Genomic DNA, 26,412 nt, shown 5'->3' with positions numbered 1-26,412 from the left:
CTGTAGAGTAGTGTTGTGTATTGGCCTTTGGCTACCTAGAAGCAGTGATCACCTGGACTTCCACCTACAGGTACTCATCCCTAGCCATGAGAAGGCAAGGTCTCTCCTGCTATCTGCTCGCCCTCCTCCCTGGGGAACGAGTTTCCCAGAGAAGAAAATAAAACTAGAGTCAGGTGAAGAGGGGGAAGGACAAAAGAGGAGGGGGGACTTCCCCAGTACAGGATAAATTGCTAGGGGAAAAAAAAAAAAAAAAAACAAGAGTGGATGAGAGGTTGCTAGTCTGACCTGGGTGAAAAGGTTGGACACCGCTGCAGTAGAAAGTTGACCAAAGCCCATTGTCAGCATCGGGAATACCCCTTGATCTGCACAATGTTGACTAGCGCAACTTTCCATATGTGGGACAGGTGGTCGGATAGGTATTATGAGTACCGCTAAGTTGTAGAATGGTAATCCCGTTAGTGTTCTTAATTCATGCACCAGCACTACTAATTGCCTAAAGGCCAGAAATGTGAACAGTGCATACAGAGTTAAGTATGTTGTTTATCCGCTGTTTATATGAAAATTTTCTTTGCTCAACGGAAACTATTTTAAATGTAACTTCCAAGGGGAAATTCAAAAAAATCTGCTATAAAAGGAGCTCGTTAAACAGAGGTCCAACTGAGTACTTTAGAATTCTAAAAATGGTTATAAAGTTTTATTAGAAAATATTGTATCTTAACAATGGACAGTGAAAAACGCAAATTTAGTTAAATAACTTTAAGCTTATTTGAATAGGTAAACATATGAAAAAAATTTACAGAATATTACAAATTTCGAAGTGTACTGCACTCACCTCCTACTGACTTTATAATTCAGCCCATAATTTTCCCAATTCATCATAACTTGTAGGATACTAACATTCTTTCACCTTTTACATATCTACTATACTTCTTTTTCTACTATCCTTAACCTTCTAGTCACTGGCACTTTGTGTAATTTTCACCTCCATCTATACATACTTTATCTAATATATCTATTCATATATATATATATATATATATATATATATATATAAAGCAACAAGGTCTTGAAATGATATGTTATGCAGATTAAATTATTATAAAATGAATCTTAAATTCTATACCTTGCAATATTCTTGTGAAACAATTTTATTGCATTTATGTACACTGACACATACAATTACAACCAAGTCAATGACTCACTTTCACAAGTGTTCTGCAAGGAATTCTCCTTTGTTTCTTTGGCTGTATTTGTTCTTAATGTAGTTTTGAGAATATGCTGCTGGGAATATCTACACAATGAAGAAGCTAAAGTTAATTCCTCACAAAATCTTTGCAGGAGGAAATTAGCGATGTAATTGTAATTATTTGCAATTTACACAGATCAGTTTCACAAGAATATCACACAGTGTTTCATTTATTCATTTTATATCTTATGTATAAAAAAAAAAAAAAAAAAACCTCATCATCAGTAGTCATCATGACAGTAATGATAGCATAAGGAAATTTAAATTTCATAAACGTATATACATATATATATATTTTTGTGTAAATGGATTTGGCCAGATACTGAGTATATTTTAGTTGTATTTCTGAACTACTGTACCAAACTATGAGACGAACTTCTGTGGAAGGAAAAAATTATGGAACCTGTGTTTAAGGATTTACTGCAGGGACATCTTGACCAAAACAGATTTATATAAGAAACATGACATAGGTATGTTAGAAAGAAATTGATTCAGACTAATCTCATAAGCTATTATGAGGTTGTAACAAAAGAACTAGATGCAAAGAATAATTCTAACATAATTAGATTTTAGTAAGGCATGCGATATAGTTCCACATGAAGAAATCTGTATAAACTGGAAGAGGATGCCATGGTAGGAAGGCTACAATGGATTAAAGGTTAGTAAAATGGTCAAAGACAACACAAAGGAAGTTTTTAAATGATTACTGCTTTGTTGGCTAGTGTCATGAATGGGGTCCCACAATGTTCAGCATTAAGTCCTTTATTGTTTCTGTTATTTTGCTATTATAACTATAAATGACATTAATGAAGTTTCAACAAGTTTGACATCAAAATTTGCTGATGATACAAAGGTTGGGAGATTGCTAAACAACAGTAACCAAGGTATGCTGTTTTAACAAGATCCTAGATAAATTATTTAGTAGAATTATTTAATATTCACAATGTTTGTAAATGTAATGTTCTACATTTGGTAACAGTAATTCTAGATTCCTTACAACTTGGGAAGCAAACTTAAGGCGTAATGATGAAAAAAAAATTGGAAGTAATTATACAATCTGACAGAATCCTAACAAAAATACAAAGAGGCTAATGGGTACACAGCATTTTATAATGTACAAGAACTTAATTGTAGGGACAAAAAGGTCATTATTCCATTATACAGTATTGGTTAGGCCACACTCTGGGTATATCATAAACAGTTCTGAGGGGTGTGAATTTCGTGTGTGTGTGTGTGAGAGAGAGAGAGAGATCCATTAAATGTTCTTTCGTAAGGTTGAGCGGCCAACCCCTTCTAAATCTCTACAGCCCTCAAGGTAAAACTTACTGACATTATGCCTGTCTCCTCTCTTTTTTGTAATTTTATAATTTTTAAATTGCACACTTTTGTAATTTTCCCTGTGCATGAGATAAAAAAAAAAAAAAAAAAAAAAAGAATAAATACAATAAATAATTCTATTTACATGTCTGTTGAACATTTCTTTTTTGATTCAATCAATTCAGCGAGCACAGTTGCGAGTGCTGCACAAGCATGGGGAAAATTCCGACTTACGTAGCGTTCCTGTATATATATTTTGAAGGTCATTTAAAATAGTGCATCGTTTATATACAACTTATCCAGAAATATTCAAGTAGGTGCTGCCATATTTTATCTGCGCAGTTTATAATACAGGATTGTAAGAAAACTTTAAGTCTTGAAAGATAAAAAAAATCCACTTCCAGATTTCTGATCTATAAGCTGATGAAACTGAATCAAGTGATTCATAAATAATATAGAGGATATTACTATAATAAAGAAACAACCTTTTTTCTATTTTTTATTTTTGACAATAATTTCACTCTAACGTTGGGCAGTTCAAGAAAAAATAAGAAAAATTAATACTTAAAAAAGTATTTATGTACAAAGTGTCCATTTTTACAAAATTTATAAAATTCCTCAAAGAAACTCACTCCACAGAGCCTGCCACCAATGGGAATTCCCTACACATAGCTCAAGTGTGTTGCAAAGAACTCACTGTCACAAATCTGTGTGCATTCTGAGAACTTAGGGTTAAGAATCATCGAAACACTATCTGCTGAAAGAGGATGATTATGTGGTTATTCATTGTGAATGAATTAAGATGAAGGAATACTATTTACCATGTGTTAATATTAAGTGATTTTATTGTAAATGGTCATAAGGAAGAAATCATTACATTACTAGTATTTGAAACATTAGGTGATGTTTCTAGATTATGCCGAATCTCATCATTAAGTATGGAGAACAGAGGGTTTCAGCCAGTTAACAGTACAGTGAAACTTCCATTTGTTCATAAAATTCACTTTTAACCTCAGTTTCTTTAACAGACAGGTGTCCAAGTTTGTGAATTAAGCAGATTGTATTACTAGTATTCTATATCAATTTAATCAAAACCTTTTTTTTTTTTTTGCATAGAAACAATGCAGTAAAACACTCATGTACTATCGATCATAGTACATGAGTGTTTTACTGCATTGTATAATACAAAATTTTAGCCATTGAACTCTCAAGTGAGACAAAATGATTAATGAATTTAAGATGAATTATGTCAACAAAAAAGCAAAAATTAAAATAAAATTATGTAAAAATTTAGAAGATACAAAATAAATCGCAAGAATTTTGGTTTTGTAATAAGTGAAAACTACTGATTATCAAAAGCATGCATACAAGGGATATTTGAAAAGTTTCTGGCCTACATAAAAAGAAAAAAAAAAAAAAAAAAAAAGGAAGCAAACATAGCTGTAAGCATATAATGACTGCAAACTTCATGCAATGTTTCCTCATTTTTTTGAACTTCTTATGTACTTTAAACCACTTCTCAAAAACATGAATAACATCACTATTTGACCCAAGGTGTTGCCTTTCATTCCTCCCTTAGTTCAAGAAAGCCGACCAGGCTAGCCAGGTGGTTAAAGTGCCTGCCTAGAAACCCAAAGGTCGTGGGTTCGAATCCCGCCTCGGGCTTGGATCAGAGTAAAATGCAAAAACTCTGAGAGGTGCATTATGGCCGCAGAAGCCGATGCGCCAACAACAACAACAACAACAAAAAAAAAAGTTCAGGAAAGAGGTAATAACCTGAGGGGACCATATCTAGTGAATAGGGTGGGTGTAACAACAATCATAACCTAAATGGCTAATTGACTCCATGGTCACCAAAAAACTTTGCAACTGCAAGCCTAAGCATTGTCATGCAGGAATAGCTAATGAAATTTCAAAAGTATACTGATGGTGTGCGCTTTGAAATTTCTTGTAGCTAGCCCTGTCATGATGCTACTCCATACTCTGGTTTTGTTTCTGGATAATAGTAAAGGATCCAAGTATTATCCAATGGTCAACAAAACTCAGCTGACAAGCTTGTTTGAATTCTAAGCAAATTTCACAATTCTCTCTCTCTCTCTCTCTCTCTCTCTCTCTCTCTCTCTCTCTCTCTCTCTCTCTCTCTCTCCCCCCTCCCTCCCTCCCTTTTAAAGCTTTTGGAATCACTCATCTTGATCTTGATGAATATTTCCCCCCCTTCTCAACGCTTTAGAGACAATGTGGACTCAATCATAGCATATCTTTAGTGGCTTTGCTATGTACTGTAATTCAATGTGACTATCTTTCAAAAATTAAGGCACAAGCAACATTAGTGCAATCTTTGGTGTCTCTGTGATCCTTTTTGAATATCCTTGTGGATTTGTTGCTTTTCCAAAAAAAAAAAAAAAAAAAAAAAAAAATGCATATCATTACCGCACAGTATGTAAATGCCTATAATTTTAGTACCATATTTATTTTATTTTAAAATGATGAACAGACCCTTTTACTAGCTGACTTCCTGGTTGGCCTGAACCTTTTTAATTACCCATTGCATTTTACTGAGAAGTGTAACAGGAACATAATTCCTGTAACTACTTTTTTTATTTTTTTAACTTTACAAATATATGATATACAGTGAGCGCTAGTTATAGTGATCATTGGTTATTAGAATCAGCCACTTTATGAAATCAAATTCGAAAGGACGGATTCAAATCAATAAAATGCACTACACTTTCATCGTTTATTAGAATAACATCTTTAGTTATAAGAATCAATTTTGAACGCCTCTGTGATATTATTCTAAAGCACATTTCCAGAGGTCGCAACCATAAAACAATAAAAATAATTTGCAATTTTCGATTCATTGGGCTTTTTTATTTGTACAATCTGTTATAAATGGCTAGTAACTCGATCTTATTGCATTTTTGATAACACCAATGGCTGGAATTCTGTGTGTTTTTACGTTATTATGGGGAAATGTGTTTCCCCTTCACCGAATTCTGCTCTTCATTCTGATTTCTAAACTTTGTAAACTTTTTACTCCGTATCTCACTTAAGCATGTCGTGTGCTTTGCTACTGATTGATGCTTCTCTTTTCTTTTTTACTGTTTTAAATTTTATTACAAAAAAAAAAAAAGAGAGACAGTGAACAGAAAGAGAATGAATTCGAGCATAAAATATAAGTTACAAATTATAGAAACATACAACAAATTAAACTTAAGCAATGTGTCTCAAAGGGAAGCAGCAATGAAATTAGGGGTGCTAAATCTTTATAAACCCTGAAGACATTTTTAATACAGATGAAACAGGGTTGTACTACATGGCTACCTCAGACCATTGCATGATTTTTAAAAATTCCTCTGCATCTGCAGGAAAGAAGAAGATCAAATACAGGATTACAGTTCTTTTAACATGCAACATGATGGGAACAATCAAGTTGAAGCCATTGGTTATAGGCAAGAGTAAATCGTTTAGATATTTTAGAGTAAAACAGCTGCCTGTAGAATATGCCAATAACACCAATGCTTGGATGACAGCTTCTTTATTTGAAGATTATCATTGTAAATGGCATTTGCAACTGGATAAGAAAAACAAAAAAAAAAAAAAAAAAATTGCATTGGTTTTGGACACTGCCCAGCTCATCTAATGTTGACTTTCAAAAACATTGAATTAGTTTTTCCACCTTGGAATACCACATCACCCATTCAACCTCTTAACAGGACTGGGGCCACAAGAGACGAATGCTGTCACTTTACTACAAGACCACCCTTATTCCAATTATAACTTATGCCTCTGCAGTTTGGTTCCACAAAGCCACTATTGTAGCCAACAAATGCCTTCTAGACACAATCCAAAGAATCATTCTACTTATCATCACCCACGCCTGCCACATGGTAAGCACCTACGCTCTACAGGTCCTGACGGGGGCTCTCCCGCTCAACCTCGAAGTAATCAGAACTGGCATGTTGTACCACCTATCTAAAGGATCCACGCGTACCCTCCTGGACTTCACACTTGATCCGGACAACGACCGAAAACTGGAAAAGGCAAAACTCTATAAGATACCTGCGGCAGGCATGGCAGACCAGATAGACGGCCTCGATGAAGGGGGAGATCACTAAAAAGTTCATCCTGACAGCTGACAGGTTTTACCCCAGCTCTCCGACCTGGTTCCACCTAGGACTCCATGTGACATTCTTCCTCACAGGCCATGGTGCATTTAATGGCACACTCACCTACTTTGGGATCACTCAGAACCCTCTACGTATCTGTGGAGAAGTGGAGAGTTGGCATCATTTGATGTTTGGCTACGAACTCTATGAAGACATCAGATGCATTCTCATCATAAAAATAACATATAAAATAACAAAAATAATAACATGGTGCATTTAACTCCAAACTCACCTCTGGGATCACTCAGGGCCCTCTACATATCTGTGGAGAAGTGGAGAGTTGGCATCATCTGATGTTTGACTGAGAACTCTGCGAAGACATCAGATGCATTCTCATCACAAAAATAACGTACCTGCCCCAAAACATGGAATCACACCTACTGGCTTTATGAATATACTGCCTTTACAAAGTTTGCATAAGCACTATTTGCAAAAAGAAAATCCCTCATTTAGGCAAACTCTTAACTCCCGAAAATGACCGCCCAGTTTATGCCCGATGTTGATTGACCAAATAGGACTCAACACTGGTCTACTCCGACTCCAAAACATTACACTGTCCAATGTAGGGGTAGCACAACAGCCTAGATGACTCAGCAATGCCACAAGAATGGACTCCATGGACAGGACAACATTCCCATGTATGACCAAAAACCAACCAGACAACTCTTGGATGGGACTGCACAGTCCCAGGAACTGCAATCGGACTTGACCTACTTGATTTGATTATGGCATCTCCAGCTTTGCTGCCAGTGCCATTCTGGTGATCCGTACTGTCTCACTTTCTCGGTACCTTTATTCCTTCTCCTGGGTGGGAGGGGAGGGGCCGGGCCTCTGTCTCCTCCCCTCCTGGCTGCCCCCTTCTTCTTCTGGTGGGGCATGTCCCCACTGATCTGTTTGGGGTCGTCTTCTCTATAGTCCCCATATTTCTGTCTGCCTCCCCCCCATTCTAACTAAAACGACAGCATACGACCTCTAAACTAACACAGCCAAATTACTAGTGTTAAAAATCAAACCTCAGTCTTATTAAACCATTTCAGCCTAATCAAACTCTAGAACTTATTCCCCCCCCCTTTTTATACAATAGGCCCTTGCCACTGAAATCTTCGGAAACTAGGTGGCAGGGCCTGCCAGAGTATGAAATATAATCTACTGGGTATCTGACTTGCCTCCTTGTGGCAAAGTGCAGGCAATGGCGGGTCCCATTAGCTAAATGGTCAGAAGATATAATGCACCACGACATTACACTACAGAACAATACCCATATACTTTTTAAATTTCTGGCCTCCACATGGTACTGTGTTTCACAAACGATGCATACAATGTGGAGATGGGGGGTAACACCTGATGCCATTAGACCCTAAATACTTTGCACTTTATTCGCAGGAAACTCAACATCATACTAAGACCGATCCTCCTAACCATAATGCGCACATGTAACACAGTCTCAACACATAACCTGAAAGTGATTGCAGAGGCCCTGCCCCTTGACCTTGAGGTTGTATGCACTGGCATGCTGTACCAACTGAGCTGTGGGAAAAGCACTACCTTCATTAACCGCACTACAGATCCCTCAAAGAACCGCCCCGATGAGAGGAGATGACTTGACAACAACGTTAGGAGTCCTCAATAGGGAACATAACTCACAAGTTTATCCCAGATATACAAACAGTATATCCACAGTTTCTGTCGTAGTTCTCCCCAGGCCTCCATACTACTTACCTCCTTACAGGGTATGCAGTCATCCAAAGCAAACCGACTTTATTTGGAATCTCAAACAACCCACTGTGTACATGTGGCTCCCTGGAAACATGGGATCACTTGATGCACGATTCCCAGCTTTATGAAGATCGCTGAGGCCTACTCATCGCCAAGCTACAGTTTACTCCTACAGATCGAGAGCATTTGGAAAAATGATACCGCCTACAAAGACTTCTCAAAACATGCCCAAAACCCTCTTCACCAGGCATATGACTCTTCCACACCCAGTGAATCCTACTTAAACTGGATATAATATAGTTATACTACCACCGCTACCTTGAATCCAACTATTCTGGTGATAGGATATCACCAGAATAGTTGGATTCTGGTGATATCCTATCACCAGATAGGATATCACCAGAATACAAATGGCTGGTAGCAGAGCTGACATTCTACAGCTCTGCTACCAGCCATTTGGCTCTCTGCACCACGGTTTCTTGTGTGGTGCCTTTATTCCCATCTCCCCCCTCCTTCCACTGGTAGGTCCTGTCCCACTGATATTTCTGGGGCCGTCTTCCCTATTGTCCCCATATTTTTATGTTTCCCCCCAGCCTTCTCCCTACTCTAACTAACGCAACTATTGCATATGCCTAATCTAAATTTAACTTAACCCTAATTTAAACTCAAATTCGGCCTTAACCTAACCCCCCCCCTTTTTTTAATATATATAGGCCCTAGCCATTGATATCTTAGGAAACTAGGTGGCAGGGCCTGCCAGATTACGAACTTCTACTGCGATCCTCGGGGTAAAGTGTGGGCCCGATGACTAAAAGGTCAGAGGAACAACACAGGACACTATACTACTTACACTTTTTAATAAAAATCTGGGTAACATGTTGGAAGGGATGCAGATGATCTGCAAGGATGGACACGTAACCTGGATCGTTCAGTGATGCATCTAGACATACCAGAGGTCCCAACATGCGCCAGTTGAAAATGCCCCACACCATTACAAACTGTCCACCTGCCTGAACAGCTCCTTGTTGACATGACAGCTGTCTCCAATCATCTAAGGTCCAGTGCCGATGTCCTTTCGCCAAGTTGAGGCATAGTCCTGTAATGTGGTGTTAGCAATGGGAATCTGGTGGGTTGGCGGCTCCCAACACCTACTGAAGCTAATGATCGCCTGATGGTCTTGGTAGAGATGTTTCTGGCACCTCCCTCATTAAAGTCGGAGGTGATTTGTGCAACTGATGCTATCCAGTTGGCTGAAACAATGCGGGATAGATGTCGACGGCCACATTCATCCACCACCTTTCTCCGCCCACAGCGCTGTCCACAATGAGACGTTCATTCTGGAAATGCCATATTCCTGATACACTCTTGATACTGTCAAACAGAGATAGTGCAATTTCTGTACCACCTATGCGTCAGGCACCCACTATCATCCCTCTTTCAAAGTCGGTTAACTCGTGACATTTATCCATACTGACATCGAATTACCATCTACACAAATGCAGTGTACCTATATACCCGCCAACTGGTGGGTTTGTCCACTAGCGAGAGGGATGACAGTGTCATGTTGCCCAGGAACCAGGTATCTCATGAATTCTCTCCTTTCAGTGCATATCTTCTGTTAAGACAGAATCCATGCGAATTCATTCAGGGTTATGTGGGGTTCTTCAGCAATAAACCTTAGCAACTGAAGTAGCTGTTGAAAAGTGGAATAGTGTGGACATTCTAGCAGTATGTGTGCCGCTATTTCCTGGGAGCCACAACTGGTGAGGTCTACTGAGTGCTCTTAAGAGATCTGCCATGTTGCATTTTTCCTGGGCCTGCACTATGCTCAAGTGGTTTGAGGAACACTGTGAAGATATCACCCATCTTGTTGCCTCCAAATTTGTCTGCTCTACATCCTATTGAACACCTATGGGATGTTTTGGAACAGGAAGTGAGGTGGACACAAGCCTTGCAGGAAACATGGATGCAGATCCCTACAGATGTCTTCAGACATCTAGTGGCATCAATGCCTAAGTGAATAGCATCTGTTATCTGTGCAAATGGTCATAATTCAGTGATCACCAAGTAGTGTCTACAGGGTGATTCACTACCAATGCGACAAACTTGCAGGAGGTGTAGGGGGCACAAAGACGAATCGGAATCACATAGCATTGCAGGGTCCGAAATGCCTTCGTCATGCGGTAGAGGACGTTGAATGGGAGGTCGCGTGGAAGTCACTGGAAGTCAGCATTTGCGAACCGTTTCTGTTGAAGAAACCAAGTAGCAAAAGTCCTCCGGAGTGGATAATCCGCAGGCTCCAATGATTGGACGCATTGCAGATGGTATGAACTCATTTGGTTTGTTGACAGTATCCTCCACACAGTGGATTGGGAAATACCCAATCGTTGGCCTATCGCTCGAGTACCCGTACTCGGATTGCCTACTGTAAGACATAGGACATTCTCCTCATTGTCTGGCGTCCCCATCGTTCGCTCTCGATTCATGATACCTCTCGTGAAACAACCAGTCTCACGTAACCTTCTGTGCACACGTGCAAAAATCGTATGATGAGGAGCACGCCTGTGCGGGAAACGTTTCTGGTACAAGCGCAGAGCGGTGCACCCATTACAGTCAGCAGCTCCACACATGAGGTGCATGTTGGCCAGTTCAACGTTTGAATACTCGTTCATCCTATTGTCTCAGGAACCGATTCGCAAATGCTGACTTCCAGCGGGATCGCTGTTCACGCGACCTCCCGTTTAACGTCCTCTACTGCATGATGAAGGCATTTCGGACCCTGCAATGCTATGTGATTCTGATTCGTCTTTGTGCCCCCTACACCTCCTGCAAGTTTGTCGCACTGGTAGTGAATCACCCTGTATAGGTAGAAATATATGTGCATGTCTGAAATTTCATGTGCTTAATGGTCTTTTAAACTGATAAATGGAAGAGAATATGAGACTGATATTTCTGTTTTGTGCGTCAAATGTTTTTAGCAAAATAAAAATTTTTTTAAAATAAATGGTGTAAAACACAAGCGTGTTTTAAAATTTAAAATTTTTTATTAAAACTAAAAAAGTTTTAAATATTGCAGTCCATTCAGAAAAGATGAAATATTGGCGATGTTCAAGGAGAATCCAAAAAAAAAAAAAAAAAAAAAAACTCCGAATATTTTTTTCAGAAATTAAAAATAAAGTCTGGTACCTGTCAGGTGATCCACCACCGGGTTAATTCCTTACTTTACCAGTTTATTGCTAACCTGTGCCTTTATCCAATTTTTATTTTCATTGCAAATATATATCATATTTAGATTTTCACCTTTTTAACTTTCATACTTTCATACTCTTATTTCTTCCTACTTTTCTTTATTTCTCATAGGTGTGACTACAAATTGAATACTTTGCCTAATTTTCTGCTTTCTATACATATTTCATTCATGCAGATAGATATATATGAGTACATACATGTAATTATAAAAAAGAATTAAAAGCATACCTAAGCATGGTAGGTTGAGGTAGTCACTGTACACGAGGCTAACTTAAAGGAGGTAAGAAAAGAAAAGTAGAATAGTTAAGTCCTGTACCTTAAATCAATACTTAAGGTGCAGGAAGATGGAATATCACAGTAACCTTCATTAGGGAACCACAACCATCTGGGAAAAAACATTTCAAACATCAAAACCATTTGCAAAAGCCAGTCATGAAAGTAGTAATAATGAAATGAAAATCAATGCAACAGCCTGATAATTATAAATTAAGAATCTGCACTGGTCAAGATGGTGGTCTCAAAGCTATGTACCACTTATAATTAGAATAATAAAGGCACCTATTAATTATACTCATGCAATGATGGCTGGAACTGCTTTGATAATGTCACTACTAGAAAATGTCACTTGTCTGTTATCCTCCTACCAGTGTAAGTTACAATTATAAATTATGTTAGATTACACTTACTTGTAAGTGTAATCTAGCTTAACCAAACCAATGTATTACTAGAGGTCATAACTACTGGTGGGAGGAATAATTAACAAGTATTTCAATAAATTAGGATGTACAGTATGTATTAAATTGAAGCTTTCAATTTTTAAAATTGAATAAAATTAAAAGGTCAGTGTTCCTAAAAAGTGTATCAAGGATGTAAACACACACACACACACACACACACACACACACACACACACACACACACACACACACACACACACACACACACACACACACACACACCAAAAAAGATAAGTTTTGAAAGCCTCTATTTTTTTATTTACTGTGCCAGCATTGGTGGTGAGTTTGATAACATGATGAATGAAATATTAAATGAAAGTTTATTATTCAAACAAAAACATTCAGCATGTGATTCCTAGGCATTCAAGACCATTCAAACATATTTGAAGTTTATCACAACTGCAGCCACTATCTTGATTATTTCCAGTGGGGATTCAGATCCAGTGAGTACTGTGGCCAAGATCAAACAATCCAATAATCATCCAGAATACTGGCTGAAGATGACTCTATGAATGAAATATTCCTTAGAGATGTGAAGGATCACATTTGTCGTATGTGGCCTTGATCCATCTTATTAAAATAATATTTCTTCCATAGTAAATGCCATGCCTTCAAGAGACGGAACAAAATGACCTTAAAGAAGTTTCAGTAAGCATTTTGTATTTATTGTGTTGTCCAGAAAAACTGCTACGATGAATCTAGCTAACGAAATAGTGCATCTCATTATAAATTCACATTTCGCTGTAAAAAAGCAAGACTGATAAAATCTTTTCTATTCTACCTTCTTTACAGAATCACTTCACTAATCATTAAAAAAAAAAAAAAAAAATTCAGTTATGAAATAAACATGCCGAATTAATTTGTTCCATGCATGGCAATGATGCTCAAATGAATGGCTGTTAGTTATTAGGTATAGGAAATTGATTTAAGCAGAAAACAATTTATTCTTAAAAAAAACAAAGTTATTACAAGATAAGAAAGTATAGTTTGTTTATTGGCATCATTTTAATAATTTTCAGTAAGTGCTTATCAATTTATTACCTAAGTAATCCTTGTCTCATGTGTTTAATAATAAACTCACCAATGACATCAAAATATTGGCATTCAAAACTGTTGCATCTTTTCTTGATAACCTATACTTATACAGGGTGTATATAAATTATTTGACTTGATTATGAAGCTTATTAAAATTTTATTGTAATAAGTATCTTAAGGGTTTTCTGCTTGTTTGTTTCATTTTCGGTTTTTTATGGTGCATAAGCGACTAAGGCTATGATGCACCAAATCCAGGGTTTTCTGCAATTATCAAGGCAACTCAATGAGTTTTTTTTCACACAGTTGGCAGCCTTGATCCCAGCAATACTGCAACAGTAGAGCATTAAAATGATGTACAGGAGAAAGTAGTGTGCATGTTGTGACTGTGGGATACCGAATCTCCAGAAAGATACACCTATAGAAAAATTGATGAGACAATGGTTGAAACAGTTTAAAGAAACTGGCAGTGCGCTGCACCAGAAACGAGCAGGTGGGCCTAGTGTATCTGAAGATAAAGTTTTGAAAATTTGGGAAGTGTTTACTTGAAGTTCTACAAATTCTAGTCGCAGGACAAGCCTGAAACTGCAAATTCTGTGAGCAACCTTGCAAAGGATGGTTTGCCAGAGATTGAAACTTTATTATTATTATTATTAGTAGTAGTAGTGACATAATATACAAGAAAGCAAATTTATAAAGAATCAGACAAACAAAAAAAAAAAAAAAACCTTCCCACAACACCTGTTCTTCCCCTCCACGCATTCGCCTAGTTTTTCCTTGAATTTTTTCAAACTGCCCACTTCCACAACAACAGATGGAAGTTTGTTCCAACTATCAACACCCTGCTGGCTGAAGGTAAACCTCCACACATCTATACTGTAAACATCCTTTCTCAACTTGAATTTATATGTCCTCTTATGTGTGTAGTCTGATAGTCTGAGAAAGAGGAAGAATCCCATCAGCACTGAGCTTGCTCAAATTATTCAAGGCTTCACACACCTCAATCAGATCACCTCGAAGGTTCCTAGTCGCCAGACGCTGCAATTTGCAGGACTTAAGCCTTTCTTGGTAACAGCAATCCTTTGTTCCACTCACTAATCTTGTTTCCCTTCTCTGTACTTGTTCTAGTAGCTCAACAGCTTTCCTAAAATGAGGCCTCTAGACCTGTATGTAGTACTCAAGGTGTGGCCTGGCCACTGCCTTACACAAGGGGATAATCACCTCTTCATCCCTGCTACCAAAATTCCTGTATATCATTGACAAGACACCATGAGCTACTCTTGCAGCTTGTCTGCACTGCTCAGAAAACTTCATATCTAACTGCACAATTACTTGCAGTATTTTTCATTTTCCACTACCCTGCGTGTAGTACCACACAGTTGGTATGTTAATCTGGAATTATTGATAACCAATAATTTTTTATTTGCACTGTACATGCATTTGTACTGTTCATTGGTTCATTGTATTGTTTATTGGTTGAATGCCAAGAAAAGCAACAATGTTATACATTGTTGCTTTTCTTGGCATTCTTTGCCAGCCTTCTTGCAATCTGCCTAACTCCTTTCACAAGGGTAGTCACCCTTGTGAAAGCAAAAGGCCCTCCTTTTACCCTCAACACTAATTATGTCTTTAAGTAAATTCCACATCAATACACTGTGATCACTGCTACCTAGTGATTCTTTTATCTGTAGACTCTTAACACATGAAGAATTGGTGCCGATAATCAAATCAAGGGTATTGCTCTCTCTCTCTCTTGTTGCCTCTCTAACATGCTGCTGTAGAGAACAGTTATCCAAGAAATTTACTAGCAAGTGAGTGACCAACTCACAAGTTCCAGTCAATATCTGGAAAGTGTTGTTATACTCATCACAATCGTTAGTCCTATAACCCACTCGACTTTCATTTCATTTTCCCAGTGCTTATGTCACATCAATCAAAATCAACTTTGCAGTGGCCACTTATGTCAGCTGGATGCACTGGCTTAGATTAAATATGCTTCTTAACTTAGAGCATAACCCTCATTCCTGTCCTTCAGGAGTACGCAAGAGCATTGGAGCAATATAAATTGAAAATAAATTATGGCTAGTGAGTTACAAGTAGTACAGTTAAAAGCAAAAAGAATGAAAGCTGTTGCGGCACAACTGGCATACGAAATGGAAAGGAAAAATTTTAATATTGCATTAGTCCAAGAACCTTATGAGGTTCTTGGACTAAGGGGATACCCGATAAGTTAACGTGTGATATCGGAAGGGAAACATCCAAAGACTTCAATCATAGTAAGAAATGTAAGACTAAGTTGACTTATCTTTCTGATGATAGTATTGTTTGTTGTGAGGTTATTGGGAGTTTTGGAGTAATATACTTTGTCTCCTTACACTGCCAACCCTCTGAGAATATAGAAGTACATTTAAATAAATTAGAGAGGGTATGCCATGTTGTCTTGCGTAATAATTTGATTGTTTGACTCGAAATCCACGCTCTGGGGGGGGGGGAGAGTCTAATGAGAGAGGTGAAATTCTTGAAGATTTTCTTTCTGCCTCAGGGTTGGTGGTGATGAATGTGACAGGACTCTGGCCTACACACTCAACTATACATGGGGAGTCTTTTCATAGATTTTACTATGAGTACAATCTCTATTTATAGTAGAATTCATAACTGGAGAGTTACAGAAGAGTTGACAACCAGTGATCATAATGCTATTCTCTTTGAGATTGGTAGCATTGTAACAGAAGAAATTGCAAACTGGACAAAATTCGATCTGGCTTTCCATGCTCAGTCTGATAATACAAATTGGGATAAATTGACTGATGCTGAACATGTTAAAGAATTGCAAAATATATTGTTTTTGTCATCTAAGTGTAGTATGAAGAGGAAGAAGTTTCAAAGATGATCAGTAATTGTTGGAGTGGTCTCTTAGAACTTCAAAGGAAAGAACTAAGAACTGTGAGAAAACAATTTCAGAACTATCGACGTCGATGTGATTTAAATTTGGCTAATGTGTATAAATCAGAATATAAGAGGTTAAGAAGGGAATATGTGAAAAGTATAAAAATTGTTAAAGAAAACTCTTGGAGAAAGTTTGTGAGCGAAAGGGGATCAAGAGACCCATGGGTTCTATTTTTAAGATAGTTACGGAAAAGGTATATTTTAATGAAGTAAGTTATACAATAAAAAGAAATGGTATTAACACTATAGATTGGTATGGATCCACAAACATGGTTTTGGATGAAGTATTTCCAGTATTGGAGATGGAATATACTGAGATTCAACAAGAGATGGCCAGAGGCAACGCTGAGTATTGGTCTCAGCAGGATGAGGAAATGTTTATGCAGGAGGAAGTCTCACAAGCTTTTGCACAGGCAAAGGATGATCGATCACTGGCCTTGACCTCATCGAAGTAAAAGTTATGAAAAGAGCATTTCAAATGAAATCAGTGCTGTTTGTACAAATGTATAATAAATGTCTGGATAGTGGTTCCATTCCCCTGGCCTGGAGAACTCCACTATTGAGATTGACAGTTAAAAGTTCAAATAAGACACCGGAAGGGCCTGGTGCATACCTTCCGAATGCCTTGCTATCGGTATTGGCTAAAACATATGAATGCCTATGTATAAGTAGGATAATGATTAGATATGAGCAAAGAATGTTATCTTCTTGTAACCAATTTGGTTACAGGAAAGGGATATCAACAGAAGCTGCCAGATGGTGATGTATGGACAAGAGTACAATGGGTGGTATGTGCTGGGTGTGTTTGTTGATTTTCATGGTTCATTCGATAGGCTGTGGTGGGAGGGGATCCCATCTAGGCTAAGAGTTACAGAATGCTCAACAAAAACGTTTTCTGTCTTTAGACAGTATTTTGAGAAAAGGAAAGTAATTGTAAGAACTGTATATACAGAGATAGAAAGGGAGGTCGTAAGAGGATATTGTCAGGGTTCTGTGTTCGGTCCTCAGGCCTGGTGCATGACCGTTGATGAGTTTTTGATGTGGAACTATGTTGGGATTGATGTCCTGGCATATGCTGATGATCTTCTCTTCTTGATACATGGTAATGCCAGGTCACACCTAGAAGAACAGGCTGCAAGAATCATGTGGGATCTGATGGAATGGTCTAAGATATATGGCCTACAAATCTCAGAAAAGAAGACTGCAGTTACTATTGAAAGGTCAACTCAGTAATAGTAGTAGAAGTGGCATGTGATGCAAGAAAGCATGTGTATGAGCTTATGAAGCATCACCAAAAAAAAAAAAAAAAAAAAAAACGCACCATTCCCTCCAAATGCCTGTCCAGTTCCTCCTTAAATTTATTCAACTTATCAACTTCCACAACGACAGATGGAAGTTTGTTCCAGCAATTAACCACCCGCTGGCTAAAGGCAAATTTCCGCACATCTATTCTACATCTATCTTTTCTTAATTTGAATTTATGCCCCCTTAGGTTCGTAATCTGAACAAGTGGAAGGATCCCTTCAGAATTCAGCGTGCTGAACCCATTCAAGTCCTTATACACCTCAATCAGATCACCGCGCAGGTGCCTAGTCTCTAGCCACTGCAATTTGCAGAACTTAAGCCTCCCTTGGTAAGAGGATCCCTTCATTCCCCTCACCAATCTTGTTGCCCTTCTCTGTACATGCTCAAGTAAATCTACATCCTTCCTAAAATGAGGCCTCCAGACCTGTATGCAGTACTCAAGGCATGGCCTGACCATTGCCTTATACAGAGGGATAATCACCTCCTTTTCCCTGCTAGCAAAATTCCTATATATCATTGACAAAACCCCATGACCTGCCCTGACAGCCTGTCTGCACTGCTCAGAAAACTTCATATCTGCCTGCACAATTACTCCCAGGTCTTTTTCATTTTCTACCACCTTAAGTGTAGTACCACACAGTTGGTACGTTTCTCTGGGGTTACTTCTACCCATATGCAGTACAGTCAGTCCTTGTAGAGCACGATAGTTGTGTTCCTAGAAACCCTCGTGCAATATAAACAACAGGCCCTATGGGAAAAATAGGGTTAGGTGCCGACCACCCAAGATTGAACACACATTTGTAACCAAAACATTACCAAACACAATAAATAATCATAATAAAATACGTAAGTATTTTATTACGACTATTACGTAACAAAATATTGCTAATGCTTTTGCTTCTATCGTAAGCAAACTTGTTTTTTTGTTTGATTTTCTATCCAAACAGATGACAGCCGTCCCATCTCTTCCGATTCTTTGTGCCTTAATCTAATGGATTTTAATTACACTTTGAGTTGTTCCTGTTATGAAAGTTGTTTTTATTTTCTCTGCATTCTTTGTAATTCTCGGCGTTGCCTCTTTTAGGTCCGTAGCACGTGCAATATCACATGGTCTTTCATTTCGCTCAAAGCGCTTCACAATTTCATATTTTTTCTCTATCGACAGAGGCGAACTGGCCATAAGCCTTACCGGAGAAACCCCGGTGGGCCGGAGGCCGGTGTGATTTTGGCCATAAACCATAGTATGAGACCACTATAAATTTTTCCGGGTAAGAATTTTTGACCAAGTCCGTCTCTGTTTATCGATATTGCTTTTCTTTTTCTCTCTGAATCTGCAGTGTCTTCACCAGGACGCTTCCTTTTCACGCGTTTTAAGTATTTTACTCATTTTTAGGGAATACACCACAATTACAAAACAAGGAGGCACACTTGATACACATAAACAAAGCTGAGTGCGTGTAGCAACTGAATAAACAACATCGTAAAGGCAGAGATACACTATTAACACCTCACATTATACTAAAGCACATTTCTGGGAGTTACTACCATAAAACAATAAAAACAATTTCTAGTTGCATTCCTGCTAGTGGAATCTGTTATAAACTGGTAGCAAACTCGATCTAATTGCATTTGCGATTATAGCGATAGCTGGAATTGTGTTGATTTTTACGTTATTATGGTGAAATGTGTTTCCCCTTCACTGATATAAAAAACATAAATACATGTTCAGAATCTTCTCTTTATTCCTATCATGTTGCGTTCCGTTGGGGTGATTCTGTGTTCGACTGCCATTTCTTGTAAACACAAAGGCAAATTGTGCATAAGCGATTCAGTTCGTGTTATATAAGATATCGTTCCCCTATTTATAAATCGTGTATGATCGAATTCGTGTAGTATAAACACGTGTTATACGACTGACTGACTGTACTTTGCATTTGTCAAGGTTAAACTTCAGTTGTCACTTCTTAGCCCACCTGCCCAAATTATCTAGATCCTGTTGCAGCAGCACACTGCCATTACTATCATTAACAACCCTGCCAACCTTTGTATCATCTGCAAACTTTGACATTAAGCCTGATATACCTTCATCAATATCATTGATAAATATACAAAACAACAGTGGACCCAACACCGAACCCTGTGGGACTCCACTAATAACATTAGTCCACGAATATAACTGGGTGGATGGGATCTATCCAGTTATATTAAAGGATGAGTAGACACCCCTCTTGTGAGGACTCAAGGAGTATCTGTACGATATGTAACATCTGGTAAGTACTTTGGGGTGGTCATAGGAGAGCAAATGAATTTTGTCCCTTATGCTAAATATTTAAAACAGAAAATTAGAATATTATATGCCAAGTTAAAGAGAGTCATTAGAGTTGACTGAGGTATCAAAGGTCATGCATTAAACTTACTATATGATTGTTTATTTGTACCTATAATCACTTATGCCTAGGCTGCTTGGCTACATAGGATGACTAATTCATTGATAAAGAAGCATATATTGTAGCCCCAAAGATTTGCCCTCCTATCTATCACTAGAGTGTGCAGGACAGTGTCTACAGATGCTCTCCAGGTGATTTCATGTAGATTACCTGCTGATCTGCAGATAGTTTTATCTGCATTGATATATTATACAAGGCATAATGTAAGGAAGATTGTCTTGCGTGTGAGTTCATGTCTGGAGGAGAGGAGGCTGTATACCAGTGCTATTTGCTGGATGTTAAAGTAGAGAAAAAGAGAATAGTGTCAGAACTGATGCAAGTATGGCAGATGAGATGGAAACCATCCGAAAAAGGAAGAGTCACATATGTTCCTACCTAAAGTGAATATTACAGAAGTAAGAAAGAAAGTCTGGCAACAGTTCAGAGTACATGTGGCCTTCCTTCTTACTGGACATGCGCTTGCAAAGAGACTGTATGAGTTGGGTCTGGTGAGAGATCAGAACTGCACTTGTGGAGAGCAGGAAACATCAGAACATATTCTGTTTTATTGCAGCCAATATGTTGATCTTAGGAATCAACTAGAATTATTATTGGGTGGCCTTCAGCAGAGTATGTTATGGATCATGTTTGTGGAGAAGTACAGGTTTTGTTATTTTAATGAGTTTATACATGCTGTGTTTAAAAGGAGGGAGCATATCAAAGCTGGATAGTAGAACCTGCCTCCCAGTAGCAGGGATGGAAACCAGGTCCACTGGGATAGGCGAGGTTAGCAATGAACCTAACATCTATCTCACATGGCTTGGGCCAAGTGGCATAAGAGCTCTCATAGTTTATATTTTTGAGTTATTTTGGTTGTGTTGAATTGTTAAATTGAAAGTTTAGAGTTTTAATGGCCAAGTTTAAGTTAAGTAACATTAAGCACTATGCCACATATAAGCCTAGGCTTGGGCAGTGGTACTTAATGGCACTTTGAATGAATATACAATGGATTCCAGTTATTTGGGCCACTGGTTAATCGGGGATGTGCCCCAAATTCCTATTTGGGGCACATCTTAAAAAACAGAACCCAATCGAGAAAATAGCCAGGGTTTACCTCGCTTAATTGGGACAACATGCCGTTTAATCGGGGCAGGAGACTGCAGCACTGGAGATTACCCTATGATTGTGTACGACTGTACCTCGTTGTTGGGTCGGATTTCTGGAGGTCACAACCATAAAACAATAAAAACAATTGGCAGTCACCAGTTTATTGAGCTTTTCTGTTAGTGTAATATATCATAAATGGATAGTAAACGCGATCTTATTGAATTTGCGATAATACCGATAGCTGGAATTCTGTGGGTTATTATGGTGAAATGTGTTTACACTTCCATGGAATCTTCAATCATATAAAAAAATTAATTTTCAGAATCTTCTCTTCATTCCTATTTTTAAAGCTTAGTAACTTGTTACTCCATTCTCACTTGCGCGTATCGTTTTACTTGCAATTTGCCTGTGCCGTGTTCTTTGTTATTGATTGCTTATCTTTTTACTGTTTTAAATTTTACTCCCCACCCACAAATGTCAGTGGACAGAAATGTCAACTAGTTAGTATGTACATATTACAGTACGTATTAATTTTTCTGATTATCATGTATCATTTAATTTTTTAATTGGTAAGGTAATAAAGGGTAAATTTGTGCTTAATATATCTTCACTTTTATAGTCTGTGGATAATATTTCTCCTATTTTTGCTAATTAGAATTGCTGTTTAATTGAATTAAAATTCAATTCACAAACGTGATCGCGATGACCCGCGCTTACTACTCATCGTATAGTGAACAGTACTTTACTATGGCGAGTCCATCGTAACATGAACCAATTGTAAAGTGGGGATCCATTGTATTTTTAACTATTTATGTGAAACTTCGGATCATTGGGGCAGCCGCTTAATCAGGCCAAAATGCACTAGTCCCGATGTGTCCCAAATAACTGGAATCGACTGTATTTAAGTTTTGCATCCCTTATATCTGAATGACACCATGTCTCTGATATCCCTACAATGTCTGCATTTGATGACTTAATCAATACTTCAAATTCATCAAATTTATTTTCTATGCTGCTAGCATTAGTGTACATGCAGCTGTTCTTATTCCTAGTTATCCTAACACAGCATATGTATTTAATCATTTCATGATGATCCACAATAGGGTTTGAACTCCCCAACACCTTGCTTTCCAGGCTGCTGCATATTCCAGTAGAAGCAGTTTCACCTCTACTTGCTGCTTTAGTTAATGTATTTGTGTGTGTGTCCCACCTCAAGCTATCAATTTTCCAACCCACCTAATACTGCTTCGATAGCATCAGAGAATATTCTTGCACCCCCTTCTTTAAGTGTATCCCATCCCTGTAAAAACAGTCTCTCTTGTTAACAAGCACAGACTGTGCTGAGAAAAATTCTATCCCGTGAGCCTTGTACCATCTCTCCAGGGACAAACTGATTGATAAGGCTCTCAACATGTACTCTCTCCTATTGTGTCTTGGCGACATTTTCAAATTTAATCTTAACTTGCAACTTTTTCCCAACACCTCCCTGTATTTGTTATGTAAGTTCTCTGATTTCCCACTCTTAATATCATTAGTGCCCAAGTTCACAACGATGTCACCTTTAGTGCGCTTACAAGATGATATATGCTCTATGTTATCTATTGTCCGCCGTAGACATACCCTGATCCTATTCCCCCTGTCCTTTTTGCACAAGATATTTCTCATTTTCCTGACAACAATGCTTATAAAGTGAAAATTATCCAGGAAATTAAGCCTAATGACAAACCACAACAAGAGGAATTCAATGTTCAGATTCTCAACCTTATGGACTTTCTAGAAAGCTTTGATTTCAGTGATGAAGCAACATTCCACCTGTCTGGTAAAGTTAACAGACACAACATTCACATATAAGAATCTGAAAATTCCCACTCAGTTCACGAACACAAACACGATAGTCCCATGGTAAATGTTTGGTGCATGCTGGCAGTCCTTCAGCCAAATGATTGGGCCATTTTTCTTCCATGAAAATATTGTGAACTCTGTAAGTTACCTAGATATGCTTGAACCATATGCTACACTTCAGCTGGAAGATATGCAGCCACGTGTGTCCTATCAGTAAGATTGGGCCATACCACACTGGAGTTTGCATGTGTGTGTATGATTTTTTCAATAAAAAAATTTCTTAATCGAGAACTGGCCAGAATGGTTCAATACCATAGGTGTATGCAAAAAAAAGTTAACATCAAAGAGTTAAAAGACTGGATTGAACAAGCAGTGACATCCATTTCTCAAGAAATGATTCAAAACACTTGGGATGGAATCAGCTACCATCTTGACATTCTATGTGCTACCAAAGGTGGTCATGTGGAGGTTTACTGAAGTGTGGTTGTGTGATAAGTAAGTTTTTGAGTTGCTTTGTAAAGTGCAGCAAACCATTTTATGGTATCTGTTACAATAAAATTTTAATCAAGCTTCATATTCAGGTGAATGATTTATAGACACCACCTTGTGTGTGTGTGTGTGTGTAAATTTTTCAATAAGTTACATCTCCAAATGCAATAAATTTATGACATTCATAACCAACAGTTATACATGACAGAAACCTTTAAGTGGAAAATATTCTTGGGTCTCTAATATCCTGTCAGATGTGTTTCACATTAGTTACAGCTTATATCAGTAAAAAACTTAATCTGCCTAATAAAGGTTCTAAATAAATCATAAACTGTATTTTAATCCTAGTATATAGGCTGATAATTTTCATCTTTTCATTACATTGATATCTAAGTTTACTGCCAAATGACTACATTATCTCCTAATTTTCTTCTCTCCAGAGTATACATTAATTATATTTTAATTTTTTATTTATTTAGTAATGAAAAATGAAGAATACATACACATGGTTGACAGAACCAGAATTTATCCGTTTTCTCATTAGACATACGATAACAGTCCTTGCATTGACGAATTTCACCCAGATCATAAATACAGTCACGCAACATTTGTCGAGCCATGTCAGCTATGGGACTATGAACTATAAAATTATATTTAAATTAAAATATTAAAAAAATAATAATTAATTAATTAAAAACATTTATTAATAATGAATAATGAACACATTGTTTAAGAAACAAAAATGTTCAAGCAATATGTTATAATAGATATGTTTATCCATTATATTTAATAGATAGTTTAGCAATAAGTTAAACTAACTATTAAATTTTCCAACTGAATTGCTATATGCTACAAGCTTTCAACATCTTACCATACAGAAAGCATAACCTTTTATGGGTGCAAGGTGCCTTCAAGGTGTTTCACAAACTTTGCTTAGGGTTGATCTCAGGTCTGGGAAACCACAGCTCATAAACCAAGTGATGCAAACCAAGCTGTAGTCTGTGGCCTGACTGGGAAACTGAATGTTCATAAAGGATTTAGTCATGAAATAAACATGCTGAATTAATTTGTTCCATGTGTTGATAATGATGCTCAATGGGTGGATGGCTGTCAGTTGTTATGTGTAGGAAATTGATTTAAACAGAAAACCACTTATTCTTAAAAAAAAAAAAAAAAGTCATCACAAGATAAAAAGTACAGTTTGTTTATTTGAAGTACAGTAAACCCCCACTATTCGCGGTTTCGCGATCACCGATTTAATATAAAAGGAAACCTAAAAAAATGTGAATTTTAAAGCGCCGTGAATATTTTCCCCCATAAAAAAACATGGGCGTGGCTAAAATTATCTTTCCCGGTCAAAACAGCGCTCAGTGGGTGGGGGAGAGGGGTGACAAAATCGCAAGCGTGGATGTTTCTCGCTAATCCTTGTTCAGTATGTGTTATGCGCTTGTCATGGAAGGTTTCGTCGTTTGCTTTTAATTTATATGCTTATAAATTGAATAAATTTATCAATTTATAAATTGATATGCTTACAAAAATGATAAATCTACCGTTTTGCAGTGTAAAATAGACTTTTTCGAGTGTGTTAACGGAAGAAAATGACTTTATTGTGGACAAGTTCTTCCTAACCCCTATAAAAATATGGCTACGAATAACAAGAGAAATGTGAAAATATCAAAGGTGATGACATTAGCGAATAAAATTGAGTTATTAGACAAAATTTCTAATGGTGAAAGTGTCTCCTCAGTGGCAAAACATTATAAAATCAATGAGTCAACGGATCAGTCAAAAAATCGGAAGAAAAAATCCGCCGTAGTGTCCGTGAAAACGCGCTAATTGCTTCAAAAATTTGCTCTGTAACTCGTGATGTTAAATTAGAAAAAATGGAAAAAGCTTAAAATCTGTGGATAGAAGACCGAACTCAAAATAAAATTCCGTTAAGTTCACTCATCATTCGTGAAAAGGCAAAACGCCTTTATCAACAGTTTAGCGAAACTGGTGATAGCACCAGCGGGATAATTTTTTTTGCTAGCAAAGGCACTGATTTGAAAGATTTGTTTGAAATTTCTAATAAATATTACATTTAATATTAAATTGTTTCTTATTTTCATTTTGATGCCATATGCTTGCATTTCAATGTGCACTGTCTATGTACATAGTCATATTATGAAGGTACATTTAATACATACATAGACAAAATTTTAGTTTTTCTTATATATTTCATACTTTGGAACGGAACCCCTTTATTACTATGGGAGCCATAACTCAGCATTTGCGTTTTCGGTATTCGCGACATTTCTCAGGAACGTAACCCCCGCGAATAGCGGGGGTTTACTGTATTTTAATAGTTTTCAGTAATATTCAATCTAAGGATTATTTTCAATGCACACTATAAGACTGCTTTGTTTTTCTTAATTTAGCTGTGTTCTTTTGAGGGCCCTAAATCTTGAGCATTTCAGAAGAATGAGGATTTGAGATGTGTTTACATTAGAGGGCCATCAAAATTCAATTGCACTGAGTCAGGTAAAGCTATTGGTCTCATATGTAAAGAAATACTTGCTGCTTTTAAAATTATGACCCTAACTGTAATTTTCAAATTCAAGCATGCTTTGAATATTCTAACTTGTCATAAAAGAAAAGGCAAAATAAAACTACTCAGCATCTGAATCAACTAAATAAGCAACAAATGAATGTTTTCAAAGCCATTAGTTGCTCAAGAGTTTGATAATGAAGTAAGTTTTGTAGCAGCAGATAAACAGGCTCAGAGAAGTAAATCACTCTCCAATAGCTAATTTATAAAAGAATGTTTGGTTAACATGGCTGGTGTTATT

The 26,412-nt window shown here is 37.4% G+C and overlaps 1 protein-coding gene across 1 annotated transcript in view; it reads right to left on the bottom strand.

The window, feature by feature from the left end:
• LOC150079462 (zinc finger MYND domain-containing protein 11) overlaps nucleotides 1-26,412 on the bottom strand; it is a 305,480-nt gene that overhangs the window by 168,446 nt on the left and 110,622 nt on the right. Inside the window, exon 5 of the mRNA XM_090382587.1 lies at nucleotides 24,085-24,221. Within this exon, the coding sequence (XP_090238713.1) occupies nucleotides 24,085-24,221 (137 nt within the window). The remainder of the gene's footprint in view (nucleotides 1-24,084; nucleotides 24,222-26,412) is intronic.

This window comes from Mastigoproctus giganteus, chromosome 10 (assembly GCF_048544385.1).
Source record: "Mastigoproctus giganteus isolate SK-2022 chromosome 10, ASM4854438v1, whole genome shotgun sequence".
Classification (NCBI taxonomy): Eukaryota; Metazoa; Arthropoda; class Arachnida; order Uropygi; family Thelyphonidae; genus Mastigoproctus; species Mastigoproctus giganteus.
Note: the sequence above shows the minus strand (reverse complement) of the source record. Positions and strands in the feature narration are given on the sequence as shown.